The following is an 18,585-nucleotide window of genomic DNA, read 5'->3' as shown; positions in this document are numbered from 1 at the left end:
CTGCCAAAAGACACTGAACCGACAAACAGCAAGCAGGGCTAGGTGATGGGCAAGTGTTCTTTCAGATTTTGTATTCTATTGTGGATGCAATCGAACCAAAAAAGAAAAAAAGGCACATTGATCATGCTTTCCCCAGAGAGCCCTGAATTTCCAATGGAACAAGATAACTTGAGAAATCTATTGATCTCCCATTTTTGTCATGCTGTGCAGGTGACAAGGATCAATGGAAATGTGTACTCTCCTGCCCAAGACCCTGCAACTTTAATTTGTATTTCCACCCCGATTCCCACAACTCTGCAAAATGCACTGCTCAAAGTGCCCACAGCTTATTTAAGGTAGAGTATCACTGTTCCTGTCAGCTTTTTCCAGCTCCTTCCAATTCAGAGAAATGTCTCCTCCTCCTCTCCAGCTCCCTGCTTCAAAGCCAGCTCTCCGACCCAGCGGTCCTCTGTCTGAGAGTCTGACACACACTCATTGGGCCACAGCCTGTGGAGGGGCGGGGCCTCTATCTCTTCAATAGGGATCGGGGTCTGAACAGCCCAACCTTATTGAAGTACTCACACTCTCCCACCCTCTTTCTCTGAGTCTGTGCTTTCCTGCCTGCTTTCTCTTTCTTTTCTGGCTCAGCCTGGGACACACGCTCCTATCAGAAGAGTCTCGGGTCTTGCATTTTAATGTCAGTGATGGAAAAACACAAGAATGATTCCTGGATCCACCAGCAGGAACTGGAAGATCCGTCTGAGAAATACCTGAACAGCACCGAGGACTACCTGGCCTTCCTCTATGGACCTCCCCGCAGCCACTTCTTCTTCCCAGTGACTGCAGTGTATGCACTGATTTTTGTAGTGGGGGTCGTTGGCAACTTCCTGGTGTGCCTGGTGATTCTTCGGCACCAGACTATGAAGACACCCACCAACTACTACCTCTTCAGCTTGGCCGTCTCCGACCTCTTGGTCCTGCTCCTTGGGATGCCCCTGGAAGTCTACGAGATGTGGCGCAACTACCCCTTCCTGTTTGGGCTCGTGGGCTGCTACTTCAAGACGGCCCTCTTTGAGACCGTGTGCTTTGCCTCCATCCTCAGCGTCACCACGGTGAGCGTGGAGCGCTACGTGGCCGTCCTCCACCCGTTACGCGCCAAGCTGAAGTGCACCCGGCGGCGGGCTCTCAGGATCCTCGGCATCGTCTGGAGCTTTTCTGTTCTCTTCTCTCTGCCCAACACCAGCATTCATGGCATCAAGGTCCACTACTTCCCCAATGGGTCCCTGGTCCCGGGCTCTGCCACCTGTGCGGTCATCAAGCCCATTTGGATCTACAATTTCGTCATCCAGGTCACTTCCTTCCTCTTCTACATCCTCCCCATGATTGTCATCAGTGTCCTCTACTACCTCATGGGGCTCAAAGTGAGTATCCAAGCTCGCTGGCTTAGGGCAGCATCCTTCTTCTCTCACTGACTCAGAGTTCAGAGGAAAAATTTAAAATTGCAGAAATTCATAATTGGAAGGAAGTATAGAGAAAAACAGAATGAGCTTACAGGGGAAACAGAAGTTAAAGGACTAGCCACAAAATTGGGCAAATACTAACCACAAGTATAAACCACTTCCTTCAATTCACCTTCCTTCATTCTTTCCCTATGCCTGTGGCTTTCAAACCTAGGAGTTCCTACAAATCACCTAGAAATCTTACTATGTGTATCAGTGGGAATCTCCCCTGGAGATTCCCATTCAGTAGGTCTGAGGTGGGGCCTCATTTTAAACAGTGCAAGGTGGCCACCCCTGGAGGGACCCTTCCACATCCTGTTGTCTCCTGCCCCCATCTACTGCCTGCACTGAAATTTTCCTCTGGACCAACTTGGTCAGAGTATAACATAAGCTCTCTCTGCCTATCTTCTACTTCAAGACATACAATTTTAAGGTCAGACTGTCCCTTATGGTAGCTTTGACCCTTTGATTGAAATATCAGGCTAAAATGCAAAAATATGGCTTAAGTGGGACCAACTTGGATTTCTCTTGATCAGGTGGAAATTGAGGGGCAAGGAAGTGAACAGAGCACATAAGACGTTAGAAGTAGAAGAAAGTGGGAATAAATGACAGCTGAGATGAATTAAAAACTATCACTTGGTTTGCAACATACCTAGTAATTAAAGTTTCCTTTCCTGTACTCATGGTGGTAAACTGACCCCCCCCCCCTTTTTAGGATCTAAATTAGCTGAGAGAAACTACTTTTGGTGAGGGTAGAAGTGAGTCTATATAATTCCTCTCCTGGTATATTCTGCATCCAAATTCATAGAGATGAAATCTAACTGTGACAGCTTTATGCCCATTTAAGGAGGCAGCTTGTGTAGGAAACAGTCTTGGGAAAAGCTCACATAAAATACACTTTTAGGCAAGCCACACAATTCTCCCCTGGAGTGAGTTTTCACATTTATAAAATGAAAAGGTTACATTAGATCATATCCAAGGCTCCTGATAGCTCTAACGGTCTGTGATAACTTAAAAAAAGGAGAAAAAAAAATATGTGAGCAGGAGCAATGTGAATTATAAATGAAGGGAAAACAAAGCAAACATCACATTCACATCATCTACTTCAAGATGGCTCTGCCACCACGTATTCTGTACTCCCATTTCAGTGCATCTCTGAGAAAGGTGCCTTCTTTTCCATATCTGTTGTGCCTAAGGTGAGCAGCAGAGTCCAAGTAGGAAGAACAAGTTCCAAGAACCACAGATGTCTGGACATAGGAGTAAATTTAATCAGGCAAGAGTTTTGCCAATCTCCTCTTAGAGGGCTGGCCCCTCTACACCGAGAGACACATGTCACCCCAGACTAGCTTGCAGTGTCTTAGGATACTCTGTGTAGATCACTGGAGGGAAAGGACTTCTGCATGATTCCAAATATCATGAGCCCTATGAGAAATCTTCACCCCAAACTGACCAATACCATTCTGTCCAACACCAAACAATCATTTATCTTGTGTTAATTTGGATAAAGTATTTAACTTTGAGTAGGAAACACACATCCCCTACACCCAACCCATTACTTTGTGTTTCACTTTGTTTTATTGTCATGAACCTATAGCCACCTTGTATCAAGAGCTAAGTGACAGCTCAGAGAACAGTTTAGAAACTACCTAGTTTGCTTTGTGTGTATAGTGCAACTTATAACATTCTTATTCTCAGGAAGGATGAACTGTTATCCAAAGGACACCAGGGAAGGAACTATCTGATTAGTAAGTCACTGCTAGAGGAATTTATAGATCTGTAGACTAAGAGGCAGGAGAAATAGGTCCTAGTCTATGGCATTGGCCTCAGGGCCTTTGCACATGCTGTACCTTTTGCTGTATCATTGCCTGAAATGTTCCTACTGTTGAACATCACCATCCCTTTTGCTTTTCTAACTCTAGCTTATCCTTTAAATCATACTTCACTCACACTTTCTCAGGGAAGCTCTCCCTGACTCTCTAGCTGCACCTGGTCCCTGTATATGTGGTATGATTTTCCTGGTGATTTTCCTTCATTGCATTTATTACAGTTTGTAATTCTATACTTGTGGGTTCCTTAATTTATGTCTCTCCAACTAGACTGTAAGCTGAATGAATGAATGAATGAACAAATGAATGAAGTTAAATTATTTCACTCATTGCTGGACTTCAGCTTTTCTACCTTCGAAAGCAAGAGAGTTGGAAACATTATTTCAAAGAGGTTTTTGATCTAAGAGATTTAAAAGAGACTAAGCAACTCCAGTGATTATTAAGTATTGACTCCCTTGGCAAATCTAAAGTTATGATTGACTTTGGCACTCACTGCCTTTGGAAGGCAAAAAAAAAAAAAAGCCTAAGACTGATGAAATCCCAGGACCAAGGAAGAAGGAGGGGAGCCCATATATATGCTCAAAGCTGAGCATTCAGGGCTGCTTCACCATTTCAGGATGAGGGTATCCCCTGAGCTGCTCTCCAAGGTTAGAACATGTTAGAGATGGATAACAGACAACCCCAGGGCAAGTTTTTTTCCCTCTGTGAGGAAGTTCTTTTGGAGCTCCCACCTAGTACTTGTAAATTGTGCATGCGGCATTGACACTTGAATTGAAGAAGATGGATTATGAATTATAGGAGAAATCAGCCATGCCAAACAGAATTGCACTAATTTTTTCAAATAAACAGATTTTGTTCAGATTGTAGAAATATTTACACAAAAGCTAGGATGATATTTTGGTATTCTGAAGCTTAGTCTCCACACACTATATAAATGAACATCTGCTGGAATGATTATAATCATATAAACAACTGATCAGCAGAATAACAAAACAACTGAATCAGCCCCAGTGACCTCCCCCTCACCTTTTATCTTACACAGCTAAGAAGAGTGGGGTAGGAAGGCCTCTGAGCTTCCTATACAGTAACCACAATTTTTTACTCTTTTTGTATCATCACTATTTTTTTAAAGATTTTATTTTATTCATTTGAGAGAGAGAGAGAGAGCACAAGCAGGAGGAGAGGCAGAGGGGGAGGGAGAAGCAGACTCCCCACTGAGCTGGGAGCCTGATGTGGGGCTCCATCCCAGGACCTAGAGATCATGACCTGAGCTGAAGGCAGAGGCTTAACCATCGAAGCCACCCGGGTGCCCCTGTATTTTCACTTTTAAAATAGAAGTTCAGAAGTGGATAGAATACCTAATGGTTGAATATTGACTTTGCTAAACATCCGAAGGGAAATAAAAGTATTCAAACATAAAGCAGGATTTAATATTGGCTAGACAAATTGTTTGGATTCTATCCTACTATATCACCTCCTTCAGATTCTGTTGAAACAATGTATACAATGCATAAATATTCAGTTTTTCACTCTTCCCCTCTTCGGCTAGTTGTATCACTAAAACCTACAGAAGCTGAAAAGTAAGCGATGATTACTACACTTATAATTTTCTTTTCATTGCAAACTATACTGTACAGAAAGCCTGTTCCTGAAAGAACGGTATGAACTGTTTGCTTTATGTTTAAGGAAATTGTTTCTTGAAGTAGAGAAATTACCAATTAAAACTGTTAAACCCACCCACAGAAGGGACTAAGAAATCTCAATAGTTTTTCATTGTTTTTAATTCTGGATTGAAATCAAATACTGGGATAACGATCTTGTAACAATGACACCTTTTTAAAAATGGTATGAAATAATTAGAAACTTTAGTAGATTTAATTGACATTGAGTTAGTAAGATTTGCAGTTTGATTTATTACTCTTATGTTAAACATCAAGGTTTTTTGTCTCTGTATCTGACTGCTTCTTTGTCTCAACACAAGCACTGCTTATGGGTGAGCAAGTACCATAAGAAGGAGAATTTCTGGAAGGGACTCAGTAATCCACATGAGTGGGCCTACAGACATAAATAAATAACCCTGTTTCATCGAAATTCAGTTTTATGATGTCTTTCGAGTAAAAGGAGGACAATAATCAGAATGACAATAGTAGTATATAACTTATTATCACATGCCAGGCACTGAGATGAATGCTTCACCCGCATCATTTTGTTTTACCACTACATTTATAACCTCTTACCCTCAGCCTCCTCCCATCTATTCCTAATAACTGCACAGTATTTTCCCTTCTTTCTTTCCAAGTTCTAGGTGACCTCTGAAGGGTCAAATCTCACAGGAACTTTAATCCCTCACTTTGTGAAGACACAGGTGTATGTCGAGAGAACCAGTATATTCAGAGACAAGTGGTCAGGTTTGTTAATCATCCAAGTGGGTGCTTCAGGACTTGTGTGGTCCTGAGAGCTACCTGACTTCTAGGAGCTTACATGTTTGTTAGAGAGACAGGATATGCCTTTGTGGAACTTTGGAGGCAACTTTTAATGACCCTCCCGTCTAAGTCTTATTTGATTTTAAATAACTTCTCTAAAGTATTCTGTAAAAATGCCATTCAGCCCAGGAAGCTCATGGATTCTTAGAGCAGTTTGCTCCACCATTGCACATAACCACACCAATTTCTTTTTTTTTTTTAATCTTGAATTGGAATGTATCTTCCAATAAATTGATCCTCTCTACCCAAGACTATATAGAGTATGTTGAACTCTCCTTCCACCTGATGCCCTTGATCAGTGTGTCAGAGCTTTCTACAGTGTTAATGAAGGAACCCCAACTCAATCTGGCAAAATATGAAGGGAAGTCAAGAGATAGAGCTGGCTCTTGATGAAGATCAATCCCATAAAACACATAATGTTCTCAAAGACCTAGCTTTATTTCTATTTCTTTGCTCTTCTTTCTACACCATTGATTTTAACCTCAAGATCCCCACAGCAGGCCATTGGTGGCTCCAAGCACTTTCTTCATGGTGGGGAGAAAAAAAAAATAGCTCTTGTATTCCAGAACTCACATGCAGAGAATAAGAAGGTTCCCAATGGAAGAGGAATAAAAGTTCCATTCCTAGAAGTATAAGCAAGTATCTGAAATCACTTCGATTCCAATTATGCAGTCATTGTGGCTGATGCATAGTAGCTACATTATTCAAGGACTGAACCTGGAACTGGAGATGGGATCATTCCCATCCAAAGTAATGACTAACAATGCGGAAGGACTAAATTCCCTAAAGGAAAATCAGGGTACCACTGGTAGGAGAAGAAGAGAATAAATGCTAGAGAATCAATCACAAATACATACTGTACTATCTTCTAGATACTTGATGGTAGCTTATCATGAGTCCTTAAAGCTTTCTTTATCTGGTTGTATATCCCCACAAACTAAAAATATGTGAATTAAAGAGAAGAAAGTTCTACAAATAGGTGAATGATGCAGATCTTCAGTGCTATGGGAGTCCAGAGGAAGGAGAGGAGAGGGGGCTCCAGTGGCCACGAGAGTTTTCTAGAGTGGATGGGACTTGAACAGGGTAGGGAAAATTGCATGCATGGGTAGGGTTACTATTTGATATTTTTAGATACTTCTTCAAGAACCACCACATCTTGCAACATCTAAACTCAGAAACACATGCACTCTTATCAGTAATATTAGTAACAGAGATTTTCCCAAATTGTGCTCCTCAAGATATACTAGGTATTGCACTGAAAAGGGTTGGGTCGGAGAGGATATTGTTGAGTCAAAGAAGCATTATCTCCCTTGAGGCTGGGAGATGTGGGGTGTGGAAGGTGGGGAAGGGGGAAGGTTGGTACACAAACCCCCATGAAGATGTTCGTGATGTCCATCATGCACATCAAGGCTCTGAGAAGACCCACAATAAAGATGATAAACTTTAGGAAGCAGAAACAATATCCATTTTGTTTTCTACTGCCTACCCACACTGTAGCAAAGGGATTCCATTCAAATAATTACTGATTGAATGAATGAATGAATGAATGAATGAATGAATGAATGATTGAATGAAAAATCCTATCTAACTTTTCTTTTTTACTTTATATTTCACACTGTTCATGGAATACCTATTAATATACTGCATAACTAGTGTTCTACAGAATAGCATATGATACATGGTAGCTTTGCAATGTAGCCACAACCATCAATCCAGTGGAGTTAGGTGACTTGGGTCCAACTTCACCTCCAATTTATTGTTAAACATCTGACAAATTCTTACAGTTCTTTGAGTCCTGGATTTTTGTCTGCAAAATGAGTGTTAGAGTTACAATTCTGGGATCTTGACAGAAGGAAACAATGTTTCCTTCCCTTAGTATCTTTTTCCACTTACCTTGCAGCTAAAGAAAGACCAACTCCTTGGGGCAGATGAAGTGACTGCAAATATTCAAAGACCTGCCAGAAAATCAGTCACCAAAATGCTGTGTAAGTCCTACACTTCGTTCAGGTTTGTTTGTTTGTGAAAGCAAAGGAATTGCATTTAGTACTGAGAAAATGCTGCTGGTATCAGAATCAAAATTCTCCTGAAACACATCGAAACCTTGGTTTTCTCAAGCTCCTAGAACGTGTCTGTTTTGTTTCTATTTTAGTTTTTAACCCTTAAACAGTGCACTAAATTGCATCATTGTAATACACTCTGTGTTGTATTTGGTAAATCTCACTCTCTGAGATTTTGAGCATTTCTTTTCCTCTCTAAAATGAGCAGGTGAGGGATGCCTGGGTGGCTCAGTCCATTCAGTGTCCGACTCTTGGTCTCAGCTTAGGTCATGAGATGGAGCCTGGAGTCAGCTCCATGCTCAGCAAGGAGTCTGCTTAAGATCCTCTTTCCCTCTCCTTCTGCTCTTCCCCCACTTCTCTCTCTAAAATAAATGAGTAAGTCTTAAAAAATAAAATAAAATGAGCAGGTGACTTTAACCTATTTTGAGTTATGAGTTGTTTTTTTTTTTTTTTTAAATATGATGAAAGCTGTGAACTCTACACTCAGAAAATGTACAAATACACATACACAAAACATTTTATAATCCATTTCAGGGGATCATGCACCTCCTGACACCCATCACTGGACTCCCTGGGACCTTTTAATTCCAGATTAAGAACATCTGGCCAAGAGCAACTCTAAGCAGTCCTCCCACCTATAACATTGTCTCATTTTACATCAAACAGTACACTCTTTTGCATAGATAAGATGTTAAAAAACCCCAGACACTGATCTACACTCTCCCAAAAGAATATTATTAAAATATATGATCCTACACTACGGTATGAGAGATATTGATGAGAAAGGAGATTTATAATAAACTTCCCAAGTCAAAACCTAAGGTTTGGAAGAAACAAATCCTTCAGGCTAATATGCATATAAAGCACTCACTATAACTATGTGGTGTTTATGAACAAAAAAACTGTGAAGTCACTAAAGTTTGTCTAATAGTCATCTTCTTGGAAATTGTTTATTCCCTGTTGGCATCTGAATTTCCCTATTAAGAAATCTCGTGTCTTCATTATCTCCCTCTTCCCTTTTTCCTTTATCATAATCTGCTCTCGCAAAAAGACTTGAAGTGCACTCACATTAAAGTCACAGTGATAAAATACAGAGTAAAATGTTTATTTGATTTGGGGGGTAGAGTGTTCAATTTTAATAGTAACTACATTTTTTTTTAAAGATTTATTTATTTATTTGAGAGAGAGAGGGTGCATTGGGGAGGGGTTGGGGGAGGGGAGGGGTGGAGAGAGAGAGAATCTGGAGCAGACTCTCCGCTGAGTGATGAGGGGCTCCCTTGACCTCCTGACCCTGAGATCATTACCTGAGCTGAAATCAAGAGTTGGACATTTAACCTACTGAGCTCACCCAGGCGGCCCAACACTAATTAAATTTTTAACTAAAGGGAATAGTAGGCAGTAGTGAGCAGATTAGGGACTTTTCCTTGGGGGGGGGGGGTAAATTCAAAAGAATCTTTCAGGTATTCTTGAAACTACACCACACAGGCAGACCACTTACTCTGAATATGTTTACTGACAACAGGAAATATATGTCCGTTTACTATGGAAACTTCAAATGTGCTCACAAGTTCAGAGAATTGTAAAATAAACACCCATGTATGTACCCATCACCCAGCTTCAAACATCAACTCATAACTAATCTTGTTTCATCTATATTCCTATCTCTCCCTTAGCCCCTACAAGATTGCTCTGAGGCAAATCTCAAGCATCATGTCTTGGGAAATAAAAGTATTTTATAACTTCAGAGGAGAAAAAAAAATACATATTTAAATTGGTGAAGATCGAATGCCCCAAGGAGAAACTATGGTAGCACTAATCTCTGTCTTAGGAGCTGAGAATAAACAAAACAAAACAAAACAAAAAACAATCAAACAAAAAAACCAAAACAAAACAACTGGGCAATAGTATATTTCTGTGAATCTATAATTATTTCAAAAGAAAAAAGAAAAAGAAATTGGAAGGAAATCTTACTCTAGAAAGGTATAATATGATAGACACCTCCCCATCCCAATCAAAAGATGCTTATAAAGCAATATTATTATGCTCATGATTCTTCTCTTTCTGTCCCTCCCACCCAGAATGACTGAATTCGCAGAAGTTTATAATTATTTCTAGAGTAACAAGATAAATTCATACAACATTTATACTACATCCTACATTAACAGTTTGTTATTAATCTATGACTTTAAAAAACACCAATTGCTTGAACCCAGTCACTTTATTTCTATAAGCAGCTTATGCGGTTCCAACAACTTTCTTGCAACATATTTTCCATAATAGAATGTCTTTAGAACTTTGAATAAAGTCAATACTATTTAAAGTGTTCCAAAGTAAACTTAAATTATATAAGAAATTTCGTACAATCATATGAAAAACTGATCCTATACAATCATTCTCATGTGTAAATATTCTATGTACAGTCTCCTTAAGATCTAGATGGTCCATTACAATGATAGCTTAAGAAAGATGGGGGGAGGATGTTAGAAGGAACGGATGGACTCAGGGTGGGCATTGCATACCTATCCTTGCTTTGATTGTCTTTTGCTCTCTCATTCATCACCCTTTTCCAGTTGTCTTGGTCTTAGTGTTTGCTCTCTGTTGGGCCCCATTCCACATTGACCGGCTCTTCTTCAGCTTTGTGGAGGAGTGGACCGAATCCCTGGCTGCTGCGTTCAATCTCATCCATGTGGTGTCAGGTAAAATTTTGGCTCGTTTGGTTGTATCACAAGTGTTCAGGTAATTGCAGCTGCTTCATCTTGCTTAGACTAGTAGGTTCTATTGGATATACTATGATTATGGGGACCCACCATACATATAATAAAGAACACATTTGATTTTTATTTTATTCACATATTGATTAGGTATGTGATGGATCCAAAAGAAATATACCAGATCAGTATTTTAGATGCTACTTTATTGAAGACCTCAACTCTAAGCATGATGATTACAGCAGGAAAATGGTCTAAGAGGTGATTTCTTTGTTTTGCTTCTAATGACTGCATGATTGAATTGGTTGTTATTAATTAAACATCCATGTTTAATCCCTGAAATCTCATATTATCTTCAGCAAGTGTTAGATCCTCATGAAGGCCAACAAAAGTCTATTCATGAGGCATCAAAGTCTGCTTTAGGCTACTTTAATGCTGCTTGTAAAGGATACCATGGAATTTGGTGGAAAGGTCATTAAGTCAGAGGACATGGATTTGCATCTCACTCCCATCATTAATATTCAGGGTGATCTGAAGAATATGGCTTCCGTCATATCAAAGTGTCCTCAACTCTAAAATGGCAATAATGCCTGCCCTATACAACCCATGGCCTGATGGTAAGAAGTAAATGAAATAATAGCTTGTAAGCTGTACAATACTACATATCTTTCTATAATCATCACAACAAGTAGATGCTTTCATCACCATTTTACAGCGGAAAGCGCCATTCCACAAGAAAAGAACTCACGTGCCCAAAGTCACTTGGCTGGCAAATGGTAACAACAGCGTTCCAGCCCAAGTCACCAACTTCAACTTCAGGGTTCTTTACTCCAAAGTGGAGCAGAGAACGGTTGCTCACATCCATCTTTCTGAGCTAGTGTGACTGCTAGACTTAGCTGCAGACCGCCTTGTCCCTTTACCTCGGCGAGTCACTGGCTGGTTCTGTGGGCTCTTTAGATTATCAAAGACATCACTAGAGAAGGGAGAGAAGAGCGGCTTGTGCGCGGTAAGCCCCTCGTGTGCATAAAGCAAAGCCCACATTGTTCACGGGAGTATTGACTGCCATGTATATTATGTGTTTTCAAACACCCTCTCTTTTGTATTCAGCAGGCCTTGTGAACAGTTTATACCTGGACGTTAGTACTTTCCTCCATGTTAAATTAATTACGAATTCTGGGTGAAATCTCAAAAATATTTATAGTTCTTAGCTTATCTTTGTGATTAAGCAGAGAAAAATGAAAGTGATAAAATAAATTGGAAAACACCATGAGATCATATGAGACTTGACTACTTGACTCTGCATCTCCAGACGCATCAAGACAACCGTTTTAAGATTTCCAAATTACAGCATTTATATTAACATTTTCGGTTAAAATATCATCTCTCTCTTCCCCACATTGCCAACCAGAAGTCTAAACCTCTTAAGTGCTACCAAAAAACCTGTCTCCACTTGCCTTTTAATCAAGTTATGTATTTCCATTCATAAACCATACATTTGTCAAACTGGTTAATTAGAGAGTTCTGCACATTCTGCATTATTCCTGCCCAATATAACCATTCCTGCCTCTGCACATTTGTGCAGGCTATGCCTTCTACCTACAGTATTCTCTCCTCTCTTCCCCAACTCTCTCCTGCCTGCTTCAGGGGCTGGCTAGTATTCAATCACTAGCCACCATTAAATCCTTCGTGAACATCATAGTCCTTGTGTTTATGCTATCATGTGAATTTCCATAGGATGACCGTTAGTATCAGACATTTTGCTCTTAACAGATATAGTTTAGTATTGTTCTTTTGTCAACTGCTAAAGTTAGGCATAGATTTTGCCTCTGTAATACTGTCCCATGTCCTTGGATAACAAATTCTAAATCTACTACCTACCCAGGTGTCTCAAAGTTTCTGGCACAAAATAAGAATTTATTGAATGAATTAACATCCATGGCAATATTCTTCTTCTATATTCCTCCCTGCCCAGTTCTGTGCATAGGGCATATGGCACTCTGTATGTCCTGAACAAGGTAGATGAGGACAACCATGAATATGCTGATGACAGTACCTATCACTTGTTTTATATTCTTAGCCACTCTCATCCCCTCTGTGGATAGCATCTCAACTTTATCCTCACAGTAATTCAGGGAGGTGGGTTAGCATGATATTCTCATTCCCATTTTCCAGAGAAAAGAATTGTAGTGCCAGTTCCATTAAGGTCACAGAACAAGCAAGGGCCAAGATCAGAAACAAAGTCTTCTGATTCTCAACCTTAGGCCCATCTTGGGGCTTGGGGAAATAAAACAGGATATAGTAATAAGAGATGTGTGTATACCAAAGAGGAAAATGGCAGTGTGCAAGGCATTTGGTGGAGGAAACAAATGGCAAAATAAAATTATTTAATGAAGTTGGAAGGTGGGAAGAACCATCAAGGGGAAAGGCTAGGTAGGAAAGGGGCATTGGGGAATATTTTTTTGAAGAGATAGTTAGCATTATAAGAAATATCATCAGGAACTACGCCTTAACTGATTTACCATTCTTCTATTACTTGCAGTTTCAAATTATAGATTTAAGCAAAGCTCCAGTGAGATAAAAACGTCTCTCCTTCCTCTGATACTTAAGCATCTCTCGTTAATGCTATGAGAGCATGTTCTTTAATTAAACAAGTGGGGATCAAAGGAAATTGCCAAGCATCTCAGAGAGATCCCATGCCAGCCTAAATTTTTCCAAGACTCTTTAATCTTTCTGTGTTTGATTCCTAAATACACAGGTGGTAGATCTGTTCAGAGCATTTTGTATTCTCAATTAGAGTCTGGCATATATTATTACTTCCAGAAGAGCCAGTCGCAGGGATTTGAGGCCTTTGTTAAATATTTATTCTTCTCTCTATCATGCCTCTCACTCAATTTCTCCTCAGCGTGTCTCTTTTTTTAATCTCCTGTGTTCCAGGTGTCTTCTTCTACCTGAGCTCAGCCGTCAACCCCATTATCTATAACCTACTCTCTCGCCGCTTCCGGGCAGCGTTCTGGAATGTGATCTCTCCTTGCAAACAGGGGCACTCCCAGCACCACCCACAGGGGCCACCTGCCCAGCGGAACATCTTCCTGACAGAATGTCACCTGGTGGACCTGACTGAAGATGCAGGTCCCCAGTTCCCTTGTCAGCTGTCCATCAGCAGCTCTCACCTCCCCGCAAACCTCCGTGCTAGACAGGCACCATAAAAGGAATGCTCAAAGAGTTGACATTCTTCTATGCTGCTATACTGTAGGGCAGGACTCCCGTAATTTATGGCTTCTTACATGATCGTAGGGAGGTAAAATGAGTCTTAGAACTTATATACCCATTTCTAATTTGTATGGGTTTTCTTTTTTAAACAAATTGCTACTAAAACTGGATCTAAAACCCAGAACCTCCTGATTTTTAGTTACCTTTCCGTTCTCCTGACTCATGCCCCTTCACTAGTTCACGCAAAGAAAAAATCATGACCAGTAAAGTATGACACTTATACTTTGAGTAATTTTCACTTCGGGAAATAATTTGTCCTGAGTCATCCACACTCTAAGGTAGGCTGTAACTCTCACAACCAATGGCCCCTGTGCAACATAACAGGGAGACATGTAGATGCTATGCTACTTTACATGTATGAGTGATCCAGGTCAGTGTCCTTCCACAGCAAAGTATTTATCCTATTGTCATATTTTGTCATTATACTATGATTCATTAGGGTTTTGAAGCCTGTTACTTGAAGAGTCCTCCTGATAATATGGGGATGCTTCTTAGAACTATTATTCTCACCTTCCTGATCCTCAAGTCATTCTCAGTCATTCCTCACCAGGAATGGGATCAGAGCCAAGTCCTACTTAGAGAGGAATAGGAAGAGGGAGAAGGCTATGGTGGAGGGTCAAAAGAGGCAAAAAATATTTCAAACACAAACTTAGCTGTTTTCATAGTTTGCTCTAGAAATGGATTTCTAAAGTCTTTCTCCATAAACAGATAGAGGTATGGTCTACTATCATGGGAAAAAAACCAAGTCAAATAGTAACTACTGGTCTCAAACCCCTGACTTTTACTTACTAAATCTTTCATTACCTATATAACAGTCTTCACACACATGGGAAAAATCAACTTTCCAGACTCATCTTCTATTATATCATCACATGTAATGTATATTCTATTCAAAATGGATTACTTGCTCTTGTGAAAATATGCCCCAGTTGTCCCAGCTGCACATATTTGCTTAGAAAATGCCCTCTTGATCTTCAGGCTCCATCTGTTGCTCTCCTACCCATCCCTCAATGTCCACCTCAGTGTTGTACCTCCATAAAAACCTACTTGATTTATTCCAATAGATGTGGTATCTGACCTCTCTGTCAGTCTCTCTCCTGAGCTTTTTCCTCACTCTGCTTTGTAGTTCAGGGATTTATATTCTTGTTTTGTCAGAATGTAAATTTGTCAAAGGCATGAAGTATCTTGTGTTCGTTTTTGCTGTTGCTGGAATCCCTGCAATATATCTGTCACAATGGTAGATGTTCAATAAATATGTGGTAAGTGAGTTGACTTCACATTCCAATGTGCTGAGCCAAAGAACAGCTCCAAATGGAACCACGTTAAGAGCCAAAAGACAAAGATTCTGTTTCTCACGGGGATATCTGACCTTCAGTTGGCCATTTAATCAGTTATGATTATAACAGCATGTCTCCAGTGCCTGCAATGCAAGAAGGCTCTTCCCAGTCCCAGATTCTTACTGATGCTGAAACATACAAGGTCCAGCTTTCAGTCTCTGAATTTTCCCTAAACCGAATGAACCATCCTATTGATCAATGGGGGTATTGGTCCCTGACATCATTATTTCCTAACTGAACTATCATCTTAACGGTAATTAAATATATATATTTTTAAATCTCCTTGCTAATTATAAGCCAACTTGAATGAATCAGAATCCTCCAGTGATGGTTTATGTTGATGTGCATAATCCTCGGGTCATTTGAGGATTAAGTAGAAAAGACTCAGCAAAACAAAACCTCAGAAATAGAGGAGAAATGAATTTCCTTCTCACCTTTTAGAGGCATTCTCGAATGAAGATCTACTAAGGACATCAGCCTTAACATCAACTCCTAGTGGCCAGAACTAAATAAGCCACTGCTGTAGGTGGACAGATAGAAAAAGAAATGACACTAAAGTTGAAGCTAGTAATTTTGCTGCTTGATTATAACTTTGATCTCTTTTTTTGTTTTCTCCTTATTTACCTTTTTTCTCTTCAAAATATATATAAAAATTATCATTTACTCATTAATTATTTCTTTCAACAAATCACTTAGTACCCATTAAGTGATGTGTATTATGCCAGGTTATGACTTTTTCTGGCCTTGAGAACTTACATCTAATAGAAGAAATGATTTTTTGTGTGTGAAGTGTGCTACAAAATACACATACAAGTGCTATAGGACTATATAAAAAAAGGTGTTTGGTCAAGTCAGGGGCAATAGACTTAATTAAGCCTATCATTTAAGAAGGGGAAAAAAAAGAGTGAGTGCTGAGATTTTGTCTATATACATATCCATATACACAGGCATATATATATATATATATATATATATATATATATATATATATTCATTCAATATATATATATTCATTTTGAAATAAAAGTTTATATATATATATATATATATATAATAAATATATATATATATAAATGTCCCAAGTCTTAGCATTAGCTGATATAATGGTTCACACACAATTAGTAGAACAAAGGGAAAAACTAAAACTAAAACTAAATAGCTCAATGCTACTCAATAGTTGACCTCATCATGTCCTTGTGAAATCCGTGTGATCTCTGCATTTTGGAATAATGACAGAAGAGGCCAGGTAGTAAACATGATTAATAAAGTACTGGTAATTTAACTCTTTTGCAATTAAACAGCGACTTTTGAGCCCTCTGGTAATTCATAAATTTAGTGCACTGAAGGAATGATGTTCAGAATGATGCTTGCCAAATTAATTGTCCAGCCCATAAAGAAAGCAGAGATTCTTAATCTGAGACCCATGAACAAGTGTCAGGAAGTCCAAGAATCTCCTGAAATTGTATTCATAATTCTTTTTTTAAAGATTTTATTTGTTTTTTATCTATTTGACAGAAAGAGAGAGAGAGAAAAAAAGAGCAAGCACAAGTAGGGGGAGTGGCAGAGACAGGGGGGAAGCAGACTCCTCACAGAGCAGGGAGCCCAATGTGGGGCTCAATCTCAGGACCCTGGGTTCATGACCTGAGCCAAAGGCAGACGCTTAACCAACTGAGCCACCCAGGTGCCCCTGTACTCATAATTCTTAGCGTGTACTTTTTTGTAGAGAAGGTTTATAGCTTTGATTAGCTGCTCAAAGTAGTCTATGACTTAAATTATTATAATTACTATTGTAAAGTACACTTAACAGTCTTACATAAAGACACTCTCTTAGTGAATGAGCTATAGTTGAATTAAGGCATTGTAGGAGAATTTAAAAGTCTCATTATTCTAACATAAGAATCTAGTGTTTATAAGTTAGCAGTTCAGTGGTGTGCTGGTGTTAGCTCAGACTGGCTTGCAAAAGTTTATGATTACATATTTAGGAATTTTGAGAGGCTGGTGTTATATGATTGGTAAGGTGAAATTGGCCACAGTGGGAATATTTACACCATAGAAATTGGCAAATATTTTACCTCGGGGCTCTTTTTCCCCCCAGAGAACCATCTTATCAGCACACCACTAACCATCAATATGCTGGCAGTCTGCCATCCTACCGTAATATACATGATTTGTTTGTAGAATAGATGCCCAATAACACCATTATAATTACAGACCACTTAAAGTTGTGGTTAATTCATTGAAAAAAAAATTGTCGATGGACCAGATTTTGACCCAGAGGTATGAGATAAAATAAGCTAAAGCATGCTAATTATGACATGAAAGCCTCATCAGCATTTTATAATTAACCTAGAATGGAGGAATTATCCTTGGATGCTGTCCATTAATATCAGTGCAGAAAATAGTAACAGTTCTACATGTTATCTTCCCTATACATCTGTTTTTAAACATCTCACAGGATTCATTGTAAAAAGATGCAAGATTTCCACATTCTCTTTACTTGGCTGGAGACCTACCTCTTTTTTTTTTTTTTTCTTTTAAAGAGAGAGAGCACACAAGTGAGTGAGGCCGCACGAGCTGGGTGGGTGGGCAGAGGGAGACAGAGAATCTTAAGCAGGCTCCATGCTCAGTGCAGAGACCCATGAGGGGCTCAATCTCACAACCCCTGAGATCATGATCTGAGCTGAAATCAAGAGCTGGATACTTAACCAACTGAGCCACCCAGGGGCCCTGACCTCATTTTTTTAAATATATAGAAGTGTACCATATAAACGTTATAAAGAAGCTTGAGGTCATACTAACTTATGTAAGCCAAGCAAATATAAACAATCTATTCCTTTCCTTTATTCATCCCCTTTAAAACATTAAATCACATTTGAACTCTACATTAGACATATGTGTATGTTATACTTTGGAAACATTTTCTAGGTAATGTCAATGTTTGGAAGTTTTAACTAATCTATACATGGCCCAGAAATTGTTGCATATATCCAAATGATACCATTGCCAGTGAAATATATACATTGTGAAAAATATATACTGTGAATTTAGTAGGCTGGAATGGTTAGACTGAGCTGGTAAACAAAATACTATTTAAAAAGAAAAGCAATTCATTATTTTCAAAGACAAAAAGTAATGTATGTTAAGAAGCCTATGTTAATGCATAGGTTAAGAATGATTTGTAAGTATATAGATATTTTGAAATTAGGTCTTAACCAGGTTTGGGTAAAGCTTGTTTATTTGAATATTATACCAGCAGGAGGAATATCTTATCATAATTCCATGCTTCCCTTTGTAAATGTTAAAAATTGTATTATTGATTCTAACTGTATTACTAATTCTTTAACAATAGAAACTAAGTTTTACATCATGCACACTATTATCTCACAAAGTTCTCACAACTTCGCTAAGAGGGAGTTATCATCCTCC

The 18,585-nt window shown here is 39.2% G+C and overlaps 1 protein-coding gene across 1 annotated transcript; it reads left to right on the top strand.

The window, feature by feature from the left end:
* The first annotated feature begins 674 nt into the window (after positions 1–674).
* NMUR2 (neuromedin U receptor 2) lies at positions 675–13,758 on the top strand. The gene is made up of 4 exons (XM_026510830.4): positions 675–1,400; positions 7,688–7,772; positions 10,415–10,540; positions 13,487–13,758. The coding sequence occupies exons 1-4, from the start codon at positions 675–677 to the stop codon at positions 13,756–13,758; spliced, it is 1,209 nt and encodes a 402-aa protein (XP_026366615.2).
* The last annotated feature ends 4,827 nt before the right edge of the window (positions 13,759–18,585 follow it).

This window comes from Ursus arctos, unplaced genomic scaffold (assembly GCF_023065955.2).
Source record: "Ursus arctos isolate Adak ecotype North America unplaced genomic scaffold, UrsArc2.0 scaffold_15, whole genome shotgun sequence".
Lineage (NCBI taxonomy): Eukaryota > Metazoa > Chordata > Mammalia > Carnivora > Ursidae > Ursus > Ursus arctos.
The sequence above is the reverse complement of the archived record's forward strand: the minus strand, read 5'-3'. Positions and strand labels throughout refer to the sequence as shown.

What these genes read in the sequence shown, in the direction of transcription:
- NMUR2 (XM_026510830.4), top strand. Translation starts at nt 675, where the DNA reads ATGTCAGTGATGGAAAAACACAAGAATGATTCCTGGATCCACCAGCAG. An exon ending in ATCAGTCACCAAAATGCTGT is followed by an intron (nt 7,773 to 10,414) that starts GTAAGTCCTACA and finishes ACCCTTTTCCAG; the next exon opens with TTGTCTTGGTCTTAGTGTTT. An exon ending in TCTCATCCATGTGGTGTCAG is followed by an intron (nt 10,541 to 13,486) that starts GTAAAATTTTGG and finishes CCTGTGTTCCAG; the next exon opens with GTGTCTTCTTCTACCTGAGC.